Raw genomic sequence first — 18,740 nt, forward strand, 5'->3', positions numbered from 1 at the left:
GACTTTGCCCCAGACCAACTTTAACACTCTTCTTCCCATATGACTGACAATTCACCTTTATTTCATTCTAGGGATACAGAGATTATCCTGCTTCCCTCAAAAGAACAGAACTGTCCTGGGCATATAGAATCACCCAAAATGGGTGAGCAGGGGCTTCAGGGTTCCCTGTACCTACTTCTGTTTTAGGGGGAAAGGGGCTTAAAGTTCTCTTGCAATGAGAAAACTGGTGGAGCACAGTGCAGACAACCAAGATATCCTCACCTTCAGTAAACCTCTCCCCCCCCACCCCCCCCACCCCCGGCCTCTTCATATAATAGAAAGAGATCAGTGATCTCTGAGGCTCTCTCTTCCAGGCCCAGTTTCTTTCCTAGGATAACCTTCCCTCCCACTATTCTCACCTTTCTCCAGGAGGATTACAGGACATGAGCCTGACATAAGTAAGGAAACCTCTAGCAGAAGGACACAGGAAATTAAGAGACACAGTTCCAAATACCTGTCTCCTCTGTCACCATGACTACTTCAACATCCCACCCTGTCCCTCCCCTTCATCATTCCCAATCTGTGGGAGGTCGGATGGTAAGAGGTGCTGCATTCTTCCGCCCAGCTCGGATACCCGGGTAGAAGAGTGGCCAGAGTTTTTCAGTGAAGGTATCAGTAAAAGTATAGATATGGGAGCGGTCGGTGACATTGTAGAAAGACAGTGTGCCAGCCTCATAGTCCAGGAATACACCCACCCTCTTGGGTTTCACTTTTATGCAGAGAGGGGTGAAAGGTGAAGTTGTGGCTGCATATTTGTCCCCGTTCCACAGTCGCACCCTCCAGTATCCTGTCTCAGGCAGTGGAGTTAGTTCGCCTTTTCGGCTCACAGAGTCCTGGCACACACCTACTGCCCAGTGGGTCTTATCACCCACCTCCACCTCCCAGTAGTGACGACCTGAGGTGAAACCCTCTGTGGCCAGGACACAGGGGTAAAATGTAAAGCGTCGAGGTGTATCAGGCAAGTCCCGGAGCCGAGTTTCCACAAACTTGACACTTTTTCGGTCCTCTGACAGAACTAGGTTAGGATGAGCTGTCTCTGGGTCCAGGATCACATCCGCTGCAGGAGAAAGGCAGAGTAAGGGAGAAGGTGGGAAGGATGCAATGAACCTAACTTTGTAAGGCCTATCTTCTCTAAATCCCCCAATCATGATTTTTGGTTGACTTTTAGACTTTCATGTTCCATGATGGAGGGAGAATACTATTTTCATCCTAAACCCAATGTGTTCACTTACAGCAAACTCTTGACTATCCAAAAGCTAATTAGCTAGGGGGGTGATTAATTCAGGTTTTGGCCTCTCCATTTTTTTGGTTTACTAAAATCTGCCCCAATGTTCTGAGAGGGGGAAAGGCAAAGACTGAGGGTCAGAAAGAAAAGGAGAGAGAACAAGGTTGAGGAAATGAGAAAGAGTATAATGGGAGACTGAAGACCAGTCAAGGGAGGTGGGAGGGTGAGGAAGGATTGAGGAGGCAGAGGGGAAAAGACCTAAGAACTTCTCTCCTCCCTATATATTCTTGCAGCTAGTTCTCTTTTTGGCCCAACTCACCCATCAGCTGTTTAAGGATCTTCCTTAGGGCAAAGTACTGTCGGGGAAAGCTGCTGAAGTTCTTTTCCAGCTCAATGGAGACCGAGGTCACCTCCATGGTCTTCACCTTCTCACATCTGGGAGGGGGGTGGGGTGGGAGTGGGGATAAGGGGCCAGATCAAGGAAATGCCCTAGGCAACTGGGTCACAGCTGTCCAAATCTTCAAAGAGAAGCTGTGATCTCCAGTTCTTCCCATTCCTTGCTCCCTAAACTATAGCCAAGAATTCCTTTCCTTTTTTTGATTCTCTCCCTTAATCCAATCTGCTAGGTGGGAGGGCAATACAGGATTCCCAAATAACCTCTCCTTTCAGAGCTCTCAATAGGTCCCTTGGTACCCCTTTACTCCATTCTCCTCTAGGTCCCAATCCAACTGGTAGACTGAGACAGAACTAATTCTGTCATTGCTCGCTGTATTTGGGGAAGTATAAGCAATAAACTGGGAGAAGAAAGGGTCCTGGGTCAAGGCTGTCTCAGTGACCTCATGCCTTTTGGTGCTAGGGACCTTATTCTCCCAAACTAAGACCCTGTCTGACCTTGATCCCCCTACCATAGGCAGCTGGTCCAAGGAGGAGTCACTTACTTTTCCAGTGTGTTTTTGACATCCTGCAGGAGAGAAGGGAGCAGAATTAATTTTGTCTTTTATTATCCTCCTATTCCCACCCTGCCTTTAGCTCATCCCAGCCCCAAGGTCCATCCCCAAGGTTGATTCAGTGTCTCTCCAGAAGGAGCAAAACATCCTAGAACTGGGAAGGACAAAGGGAAGGAAGTCAAGTGTGGAAGGGAAAATTCTGAATGGGAGTCAGGCTCACTTGATGTGAGTGATCCTATGTTTTAATTTATAATTTGAGGTTAACTTTGTTCCTTTATAATTATGCTCAAAAATTACTACCAAATTGCTTATTGTATAGTTGGCTATGTTGTTCCACAAAGGACAAGAAGCATGGCTTAGTGGGAGGCAGGTACTGGAGTCAAAAGTTCTGAGTTCAAGTCCTGAATCAGAAGCCCATGAGCTATGTGACCACTTTGAACTTTACTGTCAGGCAGTGACACAGTGAGTATGCTATGAACCTGAATGTAAACACATTGGATGGCAAACTCAGGATCCAGAAAGATCCTGGCAGGGAAGAGCAGCATTAGTGTGAATCTATTATGATGAAATTCAACAGGGATAAATAAATGCAAAGTTTTATTCTTAGGATCAAAACCATCAACTTCACAAATATATATAAGATGGGGGAAAAGAGTACGATTAAGACAGCAGTTTGTATGAAAAAGATCTAGGGGTTTTACTGAACTACAAACTCTCTTACAGATCAGTCCAAAAAACAAAAATGACTTAGGCTGCATTGGGGCAGAACTTCTAGAATATGGAAGCAGTAGGCCCCTTTGTCTTGGTCATACTTCACTGGGACTATTCTGTTCAGTAATGAGCACTATAGTTTAAGGAGATTATGGGCAAATGGGGAGGGGAGCAACCAGGATGGTGAAGGGCCTTGAGTTCACATAATCTGAACATTGACTAAAGGAATGGGGATGTTTAGCCTGGAAATTTGTCTTGGGGGAACACAATAGCTATGTTCAATTTAAGAGATGCCATGCCATATGGAATAGGGAGCAATGGTCTGAAGTCATAAAGAAGCAAATTTAGTCTTTATATCAAAAAAAACTTCCTAACAATTTAATTTGTCTAAAAGTAGAATGAGCTACCTCAAGTGTGTCTGTGTGATGTGTGTGAGGGAGTTCCCTCTTCTTGAAGGTCCTTCAAGAATATCCTGGATAGCAATTTTTCATTATATGGAGATTCCTTTGTCAGGTATAGGTTGGACTATGTAGCTACTTTGTTCCCTTCCAAATCCTATGAATCTGGGTTTTTCCATACTGATGGAATAATAGTCTAAGTCTACCTCCCTCCTCCCCATCCTCAAAGAACAACAACAACAAAGGGAATTTGTGGAAGATAAGGATCTTATATAATCCTTTCTTTGTCTTCCAAGTACAGGAGATTTAATAAAGGCTTAGTGAGGTGTAGATAGTGAATGAATTTATCATAGATAAGTAACAATTTTAGATCCCCTCTAACATCATTTAAAATAATATTTTAAGACTGGAAGGGAACTAAGATTATTTAGTCCTATAGCTTCATTTCAACAGGTGAGGAAATTTAGTCCCTGGGGGTGGGCGGGGGGGAGGTAGTGATTTGTCCAAGGATGCAAAGATAGAATATGGAAAGCCAGGAGTATCTGTTTTCATGTCCCTTTACATCATACTGCACTATTTCATGTAGAAAATCCTGCCGTCTGCTCATTGAGCCCTCAAGCAAATGAGGATGACAGAACATCCATATTTAAAAGAATGAGAACAATTAAAATATCTGTGAATGAATAATGCATACTTATTAATTCTCCTTACATTAATTTGTTATATAAAATGGAATAAACACATTTTCTATAACCTTGCTTAATAAGCATCACTTTATGCATAATTAAAAAAATCTCTAAGATTCATTAAAGTAAATTTATAAAGAATGTGAAGACTTTTTTAGTCTAGTTCCTGGCAACTTGTACTGATAAAGTACACACACACACACACACACACACACACACACAAAGAGTGTATGCTTTCTGTACATCTATTCTAGAATAAAGAAGGTTTGTTTAAATAAATTTAAGTCTAGTCCAAGGTCACAGAACCATGTGCTAAAGTCAGGACCTGAAATCAGGATTCCCCACTACACCCAAACAAAAAAGGACTTTGAAAGCTTGGAGAAAGTGAGTGACTTAATTCAGTCAAAACTACAATCAGTATCAAAACACAATTCAATGCTCCACTACATCAAACCATCCTAGGTGGATAAAATGAACAGTAGTTATTTATAGGGTCTGATCTTAGATGTATAGAAAACTGGATGTGAGGAGAGTGAAAAGGAAGTCACACCTTGAGCATCTCGAAACCTGACTGTAGGCACTTGCCCTCTATTTCAGCAGCAAGGCGGGCAAGGTCTCGACGCTGTTCCCCAAGTTGGGCAGCATTTTCCCGAAGCCTCTGCAGGATATCTTGCTCCTCCTCCTCCAGTCGAGAGAGCAGAAGTTGCTGCTCTTCTTCTAGTCTTCGATGTAATTCCTCAAATTCCCCTGCAATTTGTTGCCTCCTATTCTCCACTCGTCGCTGAGAAGAGAGGACATGTGTCAATAGGGCCGACAGGGAATTCTGTAGCTCAACCCCAAGCCACCACTTAAATAAATTAAAACAGGTTAAATCCCATTATAAGGAACTGAAGGATACCCATTTTCATGATAATTTTTTTTGTAATGAGTACATTGTAGGAAATAATATTCCAGCTTATAAAGGTTGAGTTCTACTGGCCTTTGTGTAGGCAGTTGATAGGGTTATGAGGTAGCAATTGGAAAAAAAAAAGTGCTCAAACACGGCAATAGAAAAGGGGAAAACCCCCAAAGCAAATTTTCATTCACTTTCAAGGAGGTGGCATGCACACACCTTCACCCCATCCCTTCACTCCTCCAAGTTCCTATATCTTTCTGAGTCTGCTGTTTGGTTTTGCAGGGTTGTTTGAGAATATGGGATGTTTGAAGAAGGGAGTTGCTTGAATTCCTCTGCTTAATTTTCCACTCTTCTTCCCCTTTACACTTTTACAGTATATTAGCAAGTGAGATGTTCTCTGTAAGTATAGTTGAGAAATATTTTGCAAACAACACACAATTAAAACTTCTCAGAATAGAGTGACTAAATAGAGTGACAGACTAAAGGAGATATTAGCTTTAATGGATTAGTGATATGGGGGTGGTGAACATCTGAACAATAAACACAATTTTTGATTTTTTTAACAATTTATATTCTGGATTTAAAAGTTCTGAAAATTTAACTGAATTCATTATTAATATAATGTTTTAGAATGAAAACCTACAAAGTTTTAATGTAATAATCAAGTTGAAATGTATCATGAGATTGACTGTAATAAATTTCCAAGTTAAAGGCTTTGCTTTTATTCATCTTAAATCATTTTTTTAAAAAAAGCTGGGCCATTACTTGTGCATTGCAAAGACTAGATGCTTAGTGGATATTCATTCATTGCATTAGCAACTGCAAAAGCTAAAAATACAGTTCTTTGAAAATATTTTTTAATAATGATAAATTTTTATTTTAATGGTACTCTTGTAATGGGATTTGACCTGTAGCAGCCTTTGGTTATATCTATAAAGATCATACCCACTCTCTCCCTCCCAAGTGTTTTCACCTTGAGTTCCCCAGGTTTCTTCTCTTCAGATGACTTGCACTGGGTGATCTCCTGCAGTTTCTGCTCCAGAGGCTCCAGGCACTTTTGCAGCTTCTCCTGAGATGAAGGGATTGTGAAAGGTGATGGGGGTTGGTTGTCACCATCACCTGCCCAATTATTCAAACTCACTTGTTGTCTTTGCTTATTTTCTCAGTTCAATCATTATATCTCATCGCTCTTGATATCATTTTTTCAACATCCTACCACCAACCCAAGCCTATAGACAATTCTTACCCAATCTTCTACTTAATGAAGCTTCCCACTTATCTAATTGCTGTCCAAAACTCATAGTCCAACACAATCCTTGTCCATCTCTTATAACTTGATAGTTGTTAGGATTCACAGCCCACTACCAATTTTCAGTATTTTCCTGACCCCTCCCCCTCCTAAACCCCAATTTCACTCAAGGAATATATTCCTTTATCATCTGTCCACTCATCTTATTGTCCATCTATTTGTTTATTATCAAATATAATCTTCATTCACATGGATTAACTCAATTCTTGTATCTAAATTAGCAACATAATTAAGCAAAGTGATAAAAAATGCAATTATTTCCTATTTCCTATTAAACATTTCCTTCTGCACCCCAGAAAGAAACCTTGTATTTTAAATTCTCCTTCTCATGCAAACATCAAAAAAAGTTTAACCTGAGATTGGTGCCGCATCAATCTAAAAGGCATGAAGCTACACAGGGAGAAGTGTGTGTGTGTGTGTGTGTGTGTGTGTGTGTTTGTGTGTCTGTCTGTGGGGGGGGTGGTAAAAAGGGGTTAGGGAAGGCCAGATCACTGTCTAGCTTCTTCTGGTCAGAACTTCACAAAATGCCGTTTATTTGTGCAAAATACTGTAAATTCCCAGATCAGACACACCGATATTCACACATAAGGCCCCAAAATGTGCTGCAAAGTCAAAAATAAATGATTTTTGGATAATCCTCACCACTGTTTGCTTCCATTCGCGTGGATAATTGAGTTGACTGAGCGCCCCATGTGTGTGTAGCTCTGGGAGGTTTACAGAATGTGGACCAGATGCAGTCTTGCCCTCAAGGAGCTTACAATCCTCTACCCAATGGAGTCTCCCATCCTCTGTTGCTCCTCCCTCTTTTTCTCCCCACGTCGGCATCACGCATCAGGTTCCCCACCTTGTACTCCTGTGCAGCATCATCCAGTGGTACGATGGTGTGAGCCCGGTGGGCATGGGAGATCTCGCACACCAAGCATACAGGTTCCTGGTCCTCGCAGCAAAAGAGGTTAAGGGCTTCATGGTGCTGAGGGCAGAGACTCTCATCTCGGGTCTTCCGTTTGACAGCTTGTAGCTGCTTGGCAATTTCCACCATGTTGCCGAGTTGCCTATTGGGTCGGAGGCTGCGATAACGTGATGTCTTACGGCAAACAGGGCAGGGAAAGTCTCTTTCCAGTTCTTCCCACCAACGGGTAATGCAGGCCCGGCAGAAATTATGCCCACATTCAATAATGACAGGCTCCTTCAGGTACTCCAGACACACTGAACAGCTTGCCTCTACCTGTAAGTTCTCCAGGGCTGTAGCTGCTGAGGCCGCTGAGGCCCCTGCCTCAATCAGGCCTGTATCTGCCATTATTCACCTTATAACAGGAAAGAAAGGGAAATAAGGTAGATTAAGTTTAAATGCTTTGATGCCCTAGTCCAATAAATATTGTCTTCTTCATCCCTGATCTTGCCCTAGTTTAAACCTTCTATCCCATACCTTTTTTTTGGGGGGGGTAGGGTAGTAGGGTTAAGTGACTTGCCCAAGGTCACACAGGTAGGTAATTATTAAGTGTGTGGGGCTAAATTTGAACTCAGGTCCTTCTGACTCCAGGGCTGGTGCTCTATCCACTATACCACCTAGGTTGCCCCTAACCCATACCATTTTTTTTAAATTTAAACAATTTTTTATTTTTATCCCATACCTTTTTGAAAGCATATTTATAGTTTTTATTCCATTCACCCTGCTCTCAACTCTGTACCTTTTATTATGTTTTCCTGCTCTGTTTCTTTGGCACATCCCCTCTTCTGTTCTTGGATTCTTCTATAGATCCCCATTCTCCTCTCACCTCTACATTTCACTGTGCTGGGCAGTAGAAGGGATACAGAGTTTAGATAAGACAGTCCCCTGCTTTTATGGAACTTTACTACTTTGATTCTCCGTGAGGTGTGCAGGACATATAGATATTCCCAGCACAATGGTCTGCATATTGAAAAACTATAAATAAATATTATACAAATGCAAAGTATTAGTATACAGTGTATCTAAATAGTCATGTAAAAAATTGATAAAATTTTTTTTTAAGAAAATCAAATTGTTAGTTTTTCTTTATATATATATTCCTAATCTGACAAGACTCCCAATATAGACATAGCAGGTATTTTGGAAACAGTGGTTAAGTATCCAAAAAGGCAAGGCACAATACTTCTCATATCTCACATCTTTTCACTTAAGTTATTCCAAAATAAAACATAGCAAATAGGATCATAAATTTTTATAGCTGGAAGGGGCTGTGAGAGACCATCTAGTCTAACTCTCATTTATAAAAAGATTAGGCAAATGAAGTCTAGGTGTTAAATGACTTGCCCAGGGGCTCATATTGATAATCCTGCAGTAACATAAAACAAAGCTGTGTTGAGTAGCACAGGTTCACTACACCATTGACTCATTCTGTTTCAACAGGATTTTAGCACAAAACTTTGAAAAATGAAACTTCACTAGGCTTAATAATTTTTATGTCTTTCCAAGTTGACATAGTTCTTACAGCAAATTATTAAGGTTTATTACTTTGAGTAAATTCCCAAATCTTCCCATCCTTTCGAAGTTATTCCTAATTAATACTGCATTGCAAAATTACTTCCTCATTCAAGTCAGCTGATATAAATTACCAGAGTGCATCATTTAAATCCAACTTATGAACATAACTAAGCATAATTGTCAACTCTAAGGTATAGGATATCTCTGCTTATTACACATACATTTATTTCAAGCAGTGGGTTACAACCTGTAGAGCAGAACTAAGGCAAAGGATCCATATTTCATTACACGACTTAGTATAATAAGTAAACAAACATACCTTCTGGAGACTCAATATATTATGTCACAAATATGCATTTATTTTCAAATCTATGTGGATGGATAAAATACAAATTCATTTTAAAGTGTTAATAAAATTTGAGGTAGCCTTTTGTTTAATATATTTTCTCAATCAATAGATCATAGCACAATTATCATAATATTAAAGTTCTAGAATTCTCCCCTCCACCCTCTCAAAATCAAAGCTTCATTTCTTATTAGGAAATGTTGGAAGTCCCTGAGATGCGACTGTCAAAAGATATTTCTCCAAAGCCCTACTAAATTTTACAGGCAAACAAAATTCTGGTTAATTAGAACTTTAATTGAAATTTACTATTACATTATTACTTAAGTTTCCATGATTGAAACCGTATTATTTTTGATGCTCCTCTCTTCCTTCACTCATTCATAAAGTTACCAAGCCTTTTCATTTTACTTCTGAAATATCTTTCTCATTTTTTCCTTTTTTTTCAGTCCCACTGCCCTGACCCAACAAGTCATTACTATGAGGTCCTCCACTTCTCTGACAATGCCACCATCCTGGTACAGGCCCTTAATTCCCTCATCCCTGGACTATAAATAGCTTACTGGTTTGGTCTTTCTGCCTCAAGTTTCTTACTACTGCAGTCCATCTCCTACTCAAGTTGTCAAAATGAACTTCTGAAAATGCAAGTCTGACCCATGTCACCCCTCCTGCCCCATTCAATTAACTGTAGCAGCTCCAAGATCAACTCATCAACTTTGGCTTTCAAAGTCCCTCATATAAGTTGGACCCTTTTTATCTTTCTAGTTCTTACATTTTATTACTCTCCATATAGCCTATGAAACAAGAACACCATTTCTCTTTGCAGCTCCTCCATGATACTCAATCTTCTGACCATGAATTTTCAGTGACTCTCCACCTGGAAGGCTTTCCTCTCTAAGTTTCCACTTCCTGGCTTTTTTCAAGTCTCATTTAGGTCCTGCTTAATGCTAGTGTTTTTTTCTTGTGTTACTGATAACCTCTACATTCTTCTGACTTCAAAAAGCATTGCTGCTCAAGAGAGCCAGGACAGGATCAAGACCTTGGACAATTCACTTAATCTAAGACTGTTTCCTCATATGGAAAAAACAGTAATCTTACTAATTACCTCAGAGGGTTGTTGAGAAGAAAGTTTTTATAAATCTTGAAGACCCATTGTAAGAATTTATGGTTATTACACACTTCTAACTAGGTTGAAAACTCTAAAGGCAGTGGTCAAATATTTAAATATGAATCTCTACTATGGCCTACTTAATACAATGTCCAACACAGAGTAAGATTTGGTTTCAGGTCAAGCTTATGACACTGAAATTTGTATTTATGTGCTAGGAGCAGTGCTGATAAGCTGGCTTGAGAAGGCAGAAAAATCAGGTTATCCTAGTCTTGGACACAAAATGGTTGTTGGGATCCTTGGCAACTTACTCAGGCTCTCAGTGCCCCACCAATTCCCTAAGATAGAGCCTAAGGTGCACAACATGCTGCTTTGAATTAATAAGAGGACTTGCTTCACCTGAAATTTCAATATTCTTATACCTCCAAAATCACAGGTCCCAACTAAGAAAAAAAAATACAGGCATTGGGGCTCCTTATATAACTGATGTCTAATAATACTCTACATGGGATATGGAGTATAATTTTTTTACTATAAATTAATCAGAACTCACCAAATGAAGCTGAGACATCTGAAGTTCAGGATGGCATGGTGACCTAGGGGGTTTTAGGTGTTAATAAAGGGAGTACATTCTCTGAATATCCAACCAAACTGCAAAGATTTCTGGAAATGGACTGATGAGAGACTATCTGTTAAGAATCACCTCATCATTAGTGAGGTGCACCTCCAGAATGGTAACAAATGAGGCATTTTTGATCCAGAAAAAAATCATTAAGATTATCTACTGAGACATGGAAGTGTTCTGATCTTGATTTTTTTCAGGAAACCCTCAATGATGAAATCATTAATATATAGAGATATACTGTATAATTATATTTGCTTTAATTATTGATTTTGTCTAGAAATGATTTGATTTTAAGATTCTTGGTAAGGAACAGAATACTCCATTTCCTGCTATTTACAAACATGCCCAAGTCTTAAACCTTCACTAGATCCTATACCATATACTCAAGTTATCATCTATCCTCCTATTTTCAGTCAAAGTCATAGAAAAAGCTATCTATACTGTCTCTAGTTCCTCTTTCACCTTTCAACCTTATGGGATATGTCTTCCAACCTCACCAATTAACTGCAATTGCTTTCTCCCAAGTTACCGATGTCTCTTTATGTCTAAATCTGATAGTTATTTCTTAGTCCTTGACTTTATCTTTCTACAGAAAGATTTGACACTGTTGATCACCCTTTCTTCCTAAATACTCTCTGGGTTTTTGTTATATTATTGGTTTTACTACCTGAATGACTATGCCTTCTCAATTTCCTTTGCTGTTTATATCTTGGCCTTAAAGATCAAAGATCAAGACTCTTGAAGGGAGTCCTCCCTTAGTGACATCAACAGTTCTAGATTTCATGCAGATGACTTCTGCGTGTGTGTGTGTGTGTGTGTGTGTGTGTGTGTGTGTGTGTGTGTATACTGAGCCTCAGTCCCTCCTGAGATTGTCAAATATCACCAATTGACATCCTACAGATAAGAAAACTGAGGCTCAGAAATTAAATGACTTACTCATGAACACAATTTGTTACATGAGATTAAAAAAAAGAAGATTTAGATTCAAGTATCCTAAGTTCTACACTACAAGTATCAGGAAAAGGATCTCAGAAGCTAAATCTCTTCTCCTCAGAACCAGGACTACCACACAAGGTTCATACTCTTCATTCTGGGCCTCTTAAGCATTATCATTATCATCATCATCATCAATACTCAAAACTGTGTAAACATTTTTATTGAAATAACATGGAGCCATATCTCCCTGTAAAAATTCTGTGATACAATACAAAATGAACATTTTCCTTTCTATTCTAGAACATACCAAGTTGTCAACTTCTACCACTCACCTGTATCTACTATTTTTCCCCATCCTCCAACTTGTCCCAATCATTCTTCTCTCCTAGAGTTGCTCTTCATCTTTCTTCTAGGCCTATTCCTCACCAATTTTTTCATACACCTCCTCATGGGTCATTCATACCCCACTCTTTCACAGGACTTGAACTGGGATGAGGATGGGTGCCACCCTGCTTCTTTTCAGGAAGGTCTGATAGATAAAGCCAGCAAAAAGTAACATGATGTTAAAAGGTGTGCACTTTGCCCTCTGTTCTGACTGAAATGATTCACAAAGTGCTCATTTGCTCTTTGGGTACATTTTGTCTTAACATGCTCCCAATGGTGCACACATTTATAGTGTTGCAAATATGTGGCACCCACATTCAATAGTGCTAATAGTAACAATGTCTATTAGGCCCAAGGAAATCACCTTTTGAAAAAAAAAAAAGAGCAGTGTCTTTAAAATGGATCACCCCAGCATATTCCAGAAACCCATAATACTCCTTCACTTCATCAAATCCATCAAAAAGTGCTGAGCAGTAGGGATTTTAAAAAGAAGAATAAAATAATACTAAGTTGAGGCTTTTAACCAACTCATTCTGCCTTTCTCCCCTTCTCCAAGATCCAAATTCTTTTACCTCAAATCCATATTCCCTTTTTGCTTAATTTGTATCATATTTACAAAGCTCTTTACTAAATACAATCCATTGGTCAAAATAACTCTCTTTCATTAGGACAACAACAATGTAAACAAAATTTGCCAACAAATCATCTCAGAGCTGAGTGATTTTAATGATCAATCTTAGCCCTGGAAAAAAGATAAGGAAAATACCTCATCTTCAGTAAAAAGTTGGGAGACTATAGGAAAGGAAGACTGAATATCTGTTCAGAAATATCAGTAATTATGTTGGTTTGCTTAATTGTTTTTTTTTTGTTTCAAGATCCTAGAGGGAAAATAACACAAAATTTTGTTACATATACTCCAACACAATTTATTTTTTAAAAAAAGGTAACTTCATCCAGTCCAATCTCTTATCAACAGAAGCTTCACCTTTCCTGCCTATTAAAAAATATAATGCACAACCTTATAACAAATTCTGTGCTCCACTTGTTACTTTCTTCCTGACCTATATGGGGAACACATACCCTTTCTATCCCATGTCACAGGTCCCTCTTTTATTCCTATCACCAGGAAAACTCTATATGACCTAAAGAGAGAAAAAGAATTTGTGGTGACCAGCAAACCAATGTCTACCTTCTCCAGACTAATTTTCTCTAATTATTAGATCCTGGGGTTGTTTTTTTTGGGGGTGGAGGTGGGGGGGGAAGGAAGATAAGCAGTAATATAGTATCTCTCATTATGCAAGAAGCCAAGAAATAAAAGTATGTTAAAGAAAAGGACGATGGGATTCTTCAGACATTCTACTGTCTATTAGCAGAATCAATTTCCTACCTACCTGAATTCATTTCCCCCAATGAGGGAAAGTAGCATTTTTTTTTTCATTCTCAGGACCGACCTACTAGGGCTTAGTAGTTACTGATTTGCACTGTGGTTCTCTGTGAATGGGAGGTAAGACAGGTCATTTCTGTGCCATCCTTTCCTCATCAACCTGGAGCTGAATTAACTTTTTACATAATTCTAATCTGTGAGGAACCCAACTCTAAGATCTTCTCTTGCCATGTTCATAAAATGCTCTAAAAGCTGAGAAGTTTACTCACCTGGGGAGACTTGTAGTTTCTGCAGTTTAGGAGCCAAGATTGAACAGGGCATTAGGATGGGAAAAGGGAAGGACCACCCAGCCCTGAAGGAAGAAAAAGGAGATCGATCAGAAATTTGGAGGGGGGATGGTCTATTGAGGGAGCCAAAGACAAAATTCTGTATCTATAGATACTGACTCTTTGGGTGGTGAAACAGATTCTCTCCCTCCTCTGAAAGTGTCCATGAATGAGGAGCAAATTTTGTGAGAATCTCCATTATGCTTCTCCCCATTTTTGGAAGGCCCTAATTTTACTATTATTTTCTTCCAAGCACTGACCCCAAACTCTTGTCCCCAGAATACCCTTATTTCCTGTCTCCAGCTCTGTGATTTTGCTGGAAAAAGGCCTCTGTTTGGCATAAAGGGTAGGTGTGACTCCCAAAGGAGGCATGAGCGGAGTATCTGGGTCAATTGTGATGAAGTGGAGGATATTTATGACATCATGAAGGTGGGTAAGTAGGAAGGTGATGAGGAGCAAGAAGAAAGTACGGTAGAAGGGAGATGGTAAGGCACTGTAAGCTAGACAACGCTGGACGCCCTGACATCACTAGGGCAGAGGTGACGTTGGCACCAGCCCCCCCAAGCAGGAGGAGGAAGGCGATTGTTACGTGCTGGGGGTGGCAGTGACGTAGTAACAGGGCGCGGGGACGCTGGAGCGCAAAGCTGGAGCTGGCCAGGGAGTAAAGGGCAGCAGTAGTCGAAGGGGTGGGGGAATGTATTCCCACTTACCTCCCCCAGGTCCAGGTCCGGGGGTCCGGGGGACCGGAGCCGCCGAGGCCACTGCCTCCTCCTCCAGCCCCCGAAAGATACACACAATACACACCGGAAGCGGAATCTACGCTCCACGAGTCCCACCCCGGGCTGAAGCCTCCGTGCCCACAGACGGCCAGGGGGAGGAGCCCGGAATGCCATCGCCAGCATGCTGTGGGTAGAAATTAGGCTCAACCCGATCGGCTGGGTCGAGAAAAAGATGAAGGAAACGCGGCTTGGGGCCGTGGCGAAGTCGCTGCCAACGTACTGGCAAGGCCTTAGCGAGAAGGGCGGAAGGAGGGGGGCATCGAGGCCGTACGCCTGCGCGCGGGCCAGACAAGCCGGGAGGCAGCCGAGAAGGGCGGGCGGCGGCCGGAGTGGGCGGAGCCTGGCGCCGGGGCCGCCGGAAGCCACCGAGAGGCCGGCCCCGGCTAGAGCGGCCGTGCTGCCGGGCTGGGCGCGGGCGCCCTCTGCGTGCGGCTCGGATCCCGCGGTGGGCAGGCCGGGTAACCCACCCCGCGCCTCCCGCTCGCCGGCTCTGGGCCTGGAGAGCAAATGGAAAAGAAAAAGCGAGGCTAAGACCACGGCCAGGCCGTACGGTGGCCGACTGTGCCCATTTCTCCTCAGACTCATGGAGGGGGAGGTTGCTCAAAATCACAATTAAAATGGGAGCTACAGTGTTAGTTCACTGGTGTGTCGCAAGAAAAACGTTTGACCTAAAAGCACGCACTGGAATATGAACTACTCTAGGATCTCAGCCTCCCACTGGGTTAGGATTTTTATGCCCCCGGTAACTTAATGGGGCAAGTCAGTGAGAGAAAATGGTAGATTTCATTCACGTCGGTACCTCACCTAGCGTGAGGCTCAAGGTAGCATTTGAAGATCAAATAATTTATAGTCAAACTCTTTCCCCTCCCACCTGGATGTTCATAGGCTCTCAGAATTTGAGTTACAGTCTAAGAGGCCTATTCCATAACCTGCCCCTCATAGGATCCCCCCACATCATAGGATGCAAGATGTGCAGATGAACCCCAATCGTCGCAGGGCACGTGTGGGATAATATTCAATTGTCTAATTGCACAAACTCAGTTGCATTAGGTCAAGATCTCTAGGTCACTCTTGACCAGTTAAGGACTAGTTTCTCCTAATCTTGGGTTTGTCATTTTTGGAACGGGATTAGGAGAAAATTCCCAGTTTTGGGACTGGCTGGGGTCATTCCCCCTTTGTCATGGATTCCCTAGGGTCCCCCTCTACCCTGTGATGACCAACAGCACCCTACATTCTTCACAACTCCCTCCCTTTTCTTTTTTTCTCCCCATATTTTTTCTTTTTCTTTTATTTATTTACACATTACCAAAATAAAAGTAAACATAATAACCCTCCCCCATTTCTTTTTAATAACCATTTGGTGTTCACACCTTAACAGCAGTGTCTTTTTCAAATTAATTCACAATTGTTATCCTTCATAGGACTTACTAACTTTTTCCATCAACATTTTTTACTTCTCTGCTATTAGAGACGTATACCTATCCTAATTTATTGATAGAATTTTGTACTATTCGAGTTATTAACTGGATCGTACACAGGAAACACACATGGGTAATAGGATTATCCCACTTTTAGGGCCAATAATAGGATACCTAGCAACTGTCTCCACTGTAAACCAATTTGTTCAAGAGATACTAACTGAGTGTCCAGGTTTGGATTGGAACGTGTATGCCAATTTTCTGATTCCCTGGTTTTCTCCTTTACCACCTGCCCATTGTCATCTATCCTTAGACAACTTGATAAGTTCAGTTTACCACAGAGTCCTTCTCCTTCAGCCAACAAGTAGTCTAATATCAGTGTTGAATAATCTCCTCTCTTGTTTGCATGGTTTGGTCAGCCAGCAAGTCCAAGGCCCTAGCCATTTGGTAATTATTTCCACTACAGCTTGGAGTCTTATTAGTCTATTCAGGATATAAATTGGGGTTCCATAGCCCCAAATCCCATCTTGTGCCCAAGTAGCCCCTTAAGTCTAGGTAACAATTCCCTGACCAACCCTTTGGACAAATAGGTGTAGGCAGCAGTCCCACAAATCCAATAATGGATTTAGTGTGGGTTGGTCTTCAAGGAATATGATTTCCAACACATGGATAATACTGTTCATCCTTACTTCTGAGGGGTCCTCTTAAATAGACCATATCATCATCATCATCATGATAATGGGTACATTTCCAAAGTTTCTATACCCCTTTCCTCTGGCAAGTTTTTAAGCCAATGTCTTTAGATAGGTCTTCTTGGCCCCCAAATTGGTCAAAACAAATCCCTAATTTGGGCCATTGGATCAACCCCAATCATAGCTAATATCCCTAGTGATGTTCCTTAAATTATTTTTCTTGTAAATGGGCATTTCAGCACTTTTCTTGCAAGTCCATACTAACTCATAATCACAGTTTCCCTTAACAAATCCTCCAGTTTGCCCATCTTTAAAAGGGATCCAGGTAACCATCATTACATCTCACATGAATCTCAATCAGCTATGTCTTTAAGTTGTATAGTCCAGAATATATGTACTCTGCTTCTGGACATGTCTAGACAATATCTACTCCCCAGGAAAATATCCTAGCCAAACTGGTGTAAGCAATAGTCACCCTGAACTTAATCATATGCCACTGGTGTATCTCTCCTCTCAATCAGAAACCCGTGCCACAGTGCACTTCTGACCAGGAACTGAGAATCTAGACTGGACCCAGAGGGCCTTAACTACCCAAGGCCAATTCTCCACTGCTGTGAACTACCGCCAAGTCCAACAGTTAGCCACACCAAAAGACTAGGCATTGACTTGTGTCAGCTAGATTCTCCTCCCACCTTGACTAATACCCCATTGTTTAAATCAGAGATAGGACTCTCCCTAGATAGGATATACAGAGTCATATAGGATATAATCATGCCACCCAATAATCTCCCTCTTTTTCTCTCTCAATGGAGGACATTTTCACCCTGCCTTCCCTCCTCCTTTCTCTAAGGAGAAGGACATAAGTAGGAGTGTCACACTTACAGAGTCAAGGGGAAAGTTACAGATAAACAATGTACACATAGGCAAGAGATAGTGGAGATGAACTGGTCTTGTCTTCTCCCATGGAGACATCCTATGTCCTTTTGTATCTTCTAAATCTGTTCTAAAATGTCCTCTCCAGCTCAGGTGAGTAGTTGAGACCTTGTCTTCTGATAAAGAAACTGCTTAACTTTTTAATCAGATCAAAACACATATTTCCATCACAAAACAATGAGATTCTGGAGCTTATGATAATTTACAACCTTATTGCCATATTGACACACATACTTCACTTAACACAGTGAACTTCCATTAGTGTTTTACTACATGAGCAAACTCCCAATGAGAATTGTCACAGTGACTCAAGCTTGCAAAATATACATTCAACAGTCATCTTTGTTCTAAGAGTACCCAGCATCTGGTTTAAAATAAAACAATCTTAACCTTTGCTCTCATTACAATAATGACTCAAACATCCTTAACCAAAATTAATTTTTTCAAAATATTCTCATATTTTCCCTTTTCCTGGTGTACTTATCTAACTCACATTCCTTTCCTTGAACTAGACCTTGAAACTGTAATTATCCTAAGAATTTTCCATTCTTCTTCTTACCTAAATATCCCCTCTAAATAAAAATTAAGGAAACTTAATTCCTTTCTTAGCTGGTAAGTGTCAGAGCCAGACACCTAATGTAATAGATCCAATTCACCTAAAACTTCTTTTTCTGTTTTGCTTAGTAACTAACTATAAAGATCCAGGACATTAAAGGAAATTTCCTTTAAAGATATAAGTATTGAATGTTAATATACAGGCACAGGTCATGTGGGTAAGTCAAATGTCTTAGGTCAGATTTATTCTTCCAGGGGAGACATCATTATCCAAATGTCATTTTGGGGAAGTCAAGTCAAAGGGGTCCAACCTCAGCTATACTGAGAAGCCTTCCCTTTGGCTGCACATCCCTGTCACCTGACATCTTTAGTCCATTAGCTTCCTTAGTTCCAAGAACATGACATTTACCCAGTAGCATTTCCTCTTGTTAACCATCCTGGTATCTGACTTTAAAAGGGTAAATTGATTAAAAGTCCCATGATCTAAAATAGTTGTTTTTACCTAATTAAAAGTTCTAGTGAATACAAATTCACTAAATTCCAATTATAATCTTAATGAAGTCTAAAGGAATGAAACCCCTAC

At 40.8% G+C, this 18,740-nt stretch overlaps 1 protein-coding gene across 15 annotated transcripts; it reads right to left on the reverse strand.

The window, feature by feature from the left end:
- Positions 1 to 40: 40 nt before the first annotated feature.
- Positions 41 to 14,950, reverse strand: TRIM39 (tripartite motif containing 39). Of its 15 annotated transcripts, none has more exons than XM_074236805.1 (11): positions 14,491 to 14,950; positions 13,724 to 13,806; positions 12,019 to 12,215; positions 10,679 to 10,721; positions 7,899 to 8,002; positions 7,055 to 7,514; positions 5,875 to 5,970; positions 4,557 to 4,787; positions 2,203 to 2,225; positions 1,584 to 1,699; positions 41 to 1,096 (listed from the first exon to the last, which is right to left on the reverse strand). In XM_074236805.1, exons 6-11 carry the CDS (start codon positions 7,505 to 7,507, stop codon positions 549 to 551), a joined length of 1,467 nt encoding a protein of 488 aa, XP_074092906.1. In that variant the 5' UTR covers positions 7,508 to 7,514; positions 7,899 to 8,002; positions 10,679 to 10,721; positions 12,019 to 12,215; positions 13,724 to 13,806; positions 14,491 to 14,950; the 3' UTR covers positions 41 to 548. The 15 variants fall into 15 exon arrangements, with proteins under 15 accessions (XP_074092906.1, XP_074092904.1, XP_074092902.1 ...); XM_074236803.1 differs by having other exon boundaries at positions 7,899 to 9,043; XM_074236801.1 differs by adding an exon at positions 8,994 to 9,043 and having other exon boundaries at positions 10,679 to 12,215.
- Positions 14,951 to 18,740: the final 3,790 nt, after the last annotated feature.

The sequence above is a fragment of the Macrotis lagotis genome, chromosome 5, assembly GCF_037893015.1.
Source record: "Macrotis lagotis isolate mMagLag1 chromosome 5, bilby.v1.9.chrom.fasta, whole genome shotgun sequence".
Classification (NCBI taxonomy): domain Eukaryota; kingdom Metazoa; phylum Chordata; class Mammalia; order Peramelemorphia; family Peramelidae; genus Macrotis; species Macrotis lagotis.

What these genes read in the sequence shown, in the direction of transcription:
- TRIM39 (XM_074236808.1), bottom strand. Translation starts at nt 7,507, where the DNA reads ATGGCAGATACAGGCCTGATTGAGGCAGGGGCCTCAGCGGCCTCAGCA. An exon ending in AGAAACCTGGGGAACTCAAG is followed by an intron (nt 4,788 to 5,874) that starts GTGAAAACACTT and finishes CTCTCTTCTCAG; the next exon opens with CGACGAGTGGAGAATAGGAG. An exon ending in CAGGTTTCGAGATGCTCAAG is followed by an intron (nt 2,226 to 4,556) that starts GTGTGACTTCCT and finishes TCTCTCCTGCAG; the next exon opens with GATGTCAAAAACACACTGGA.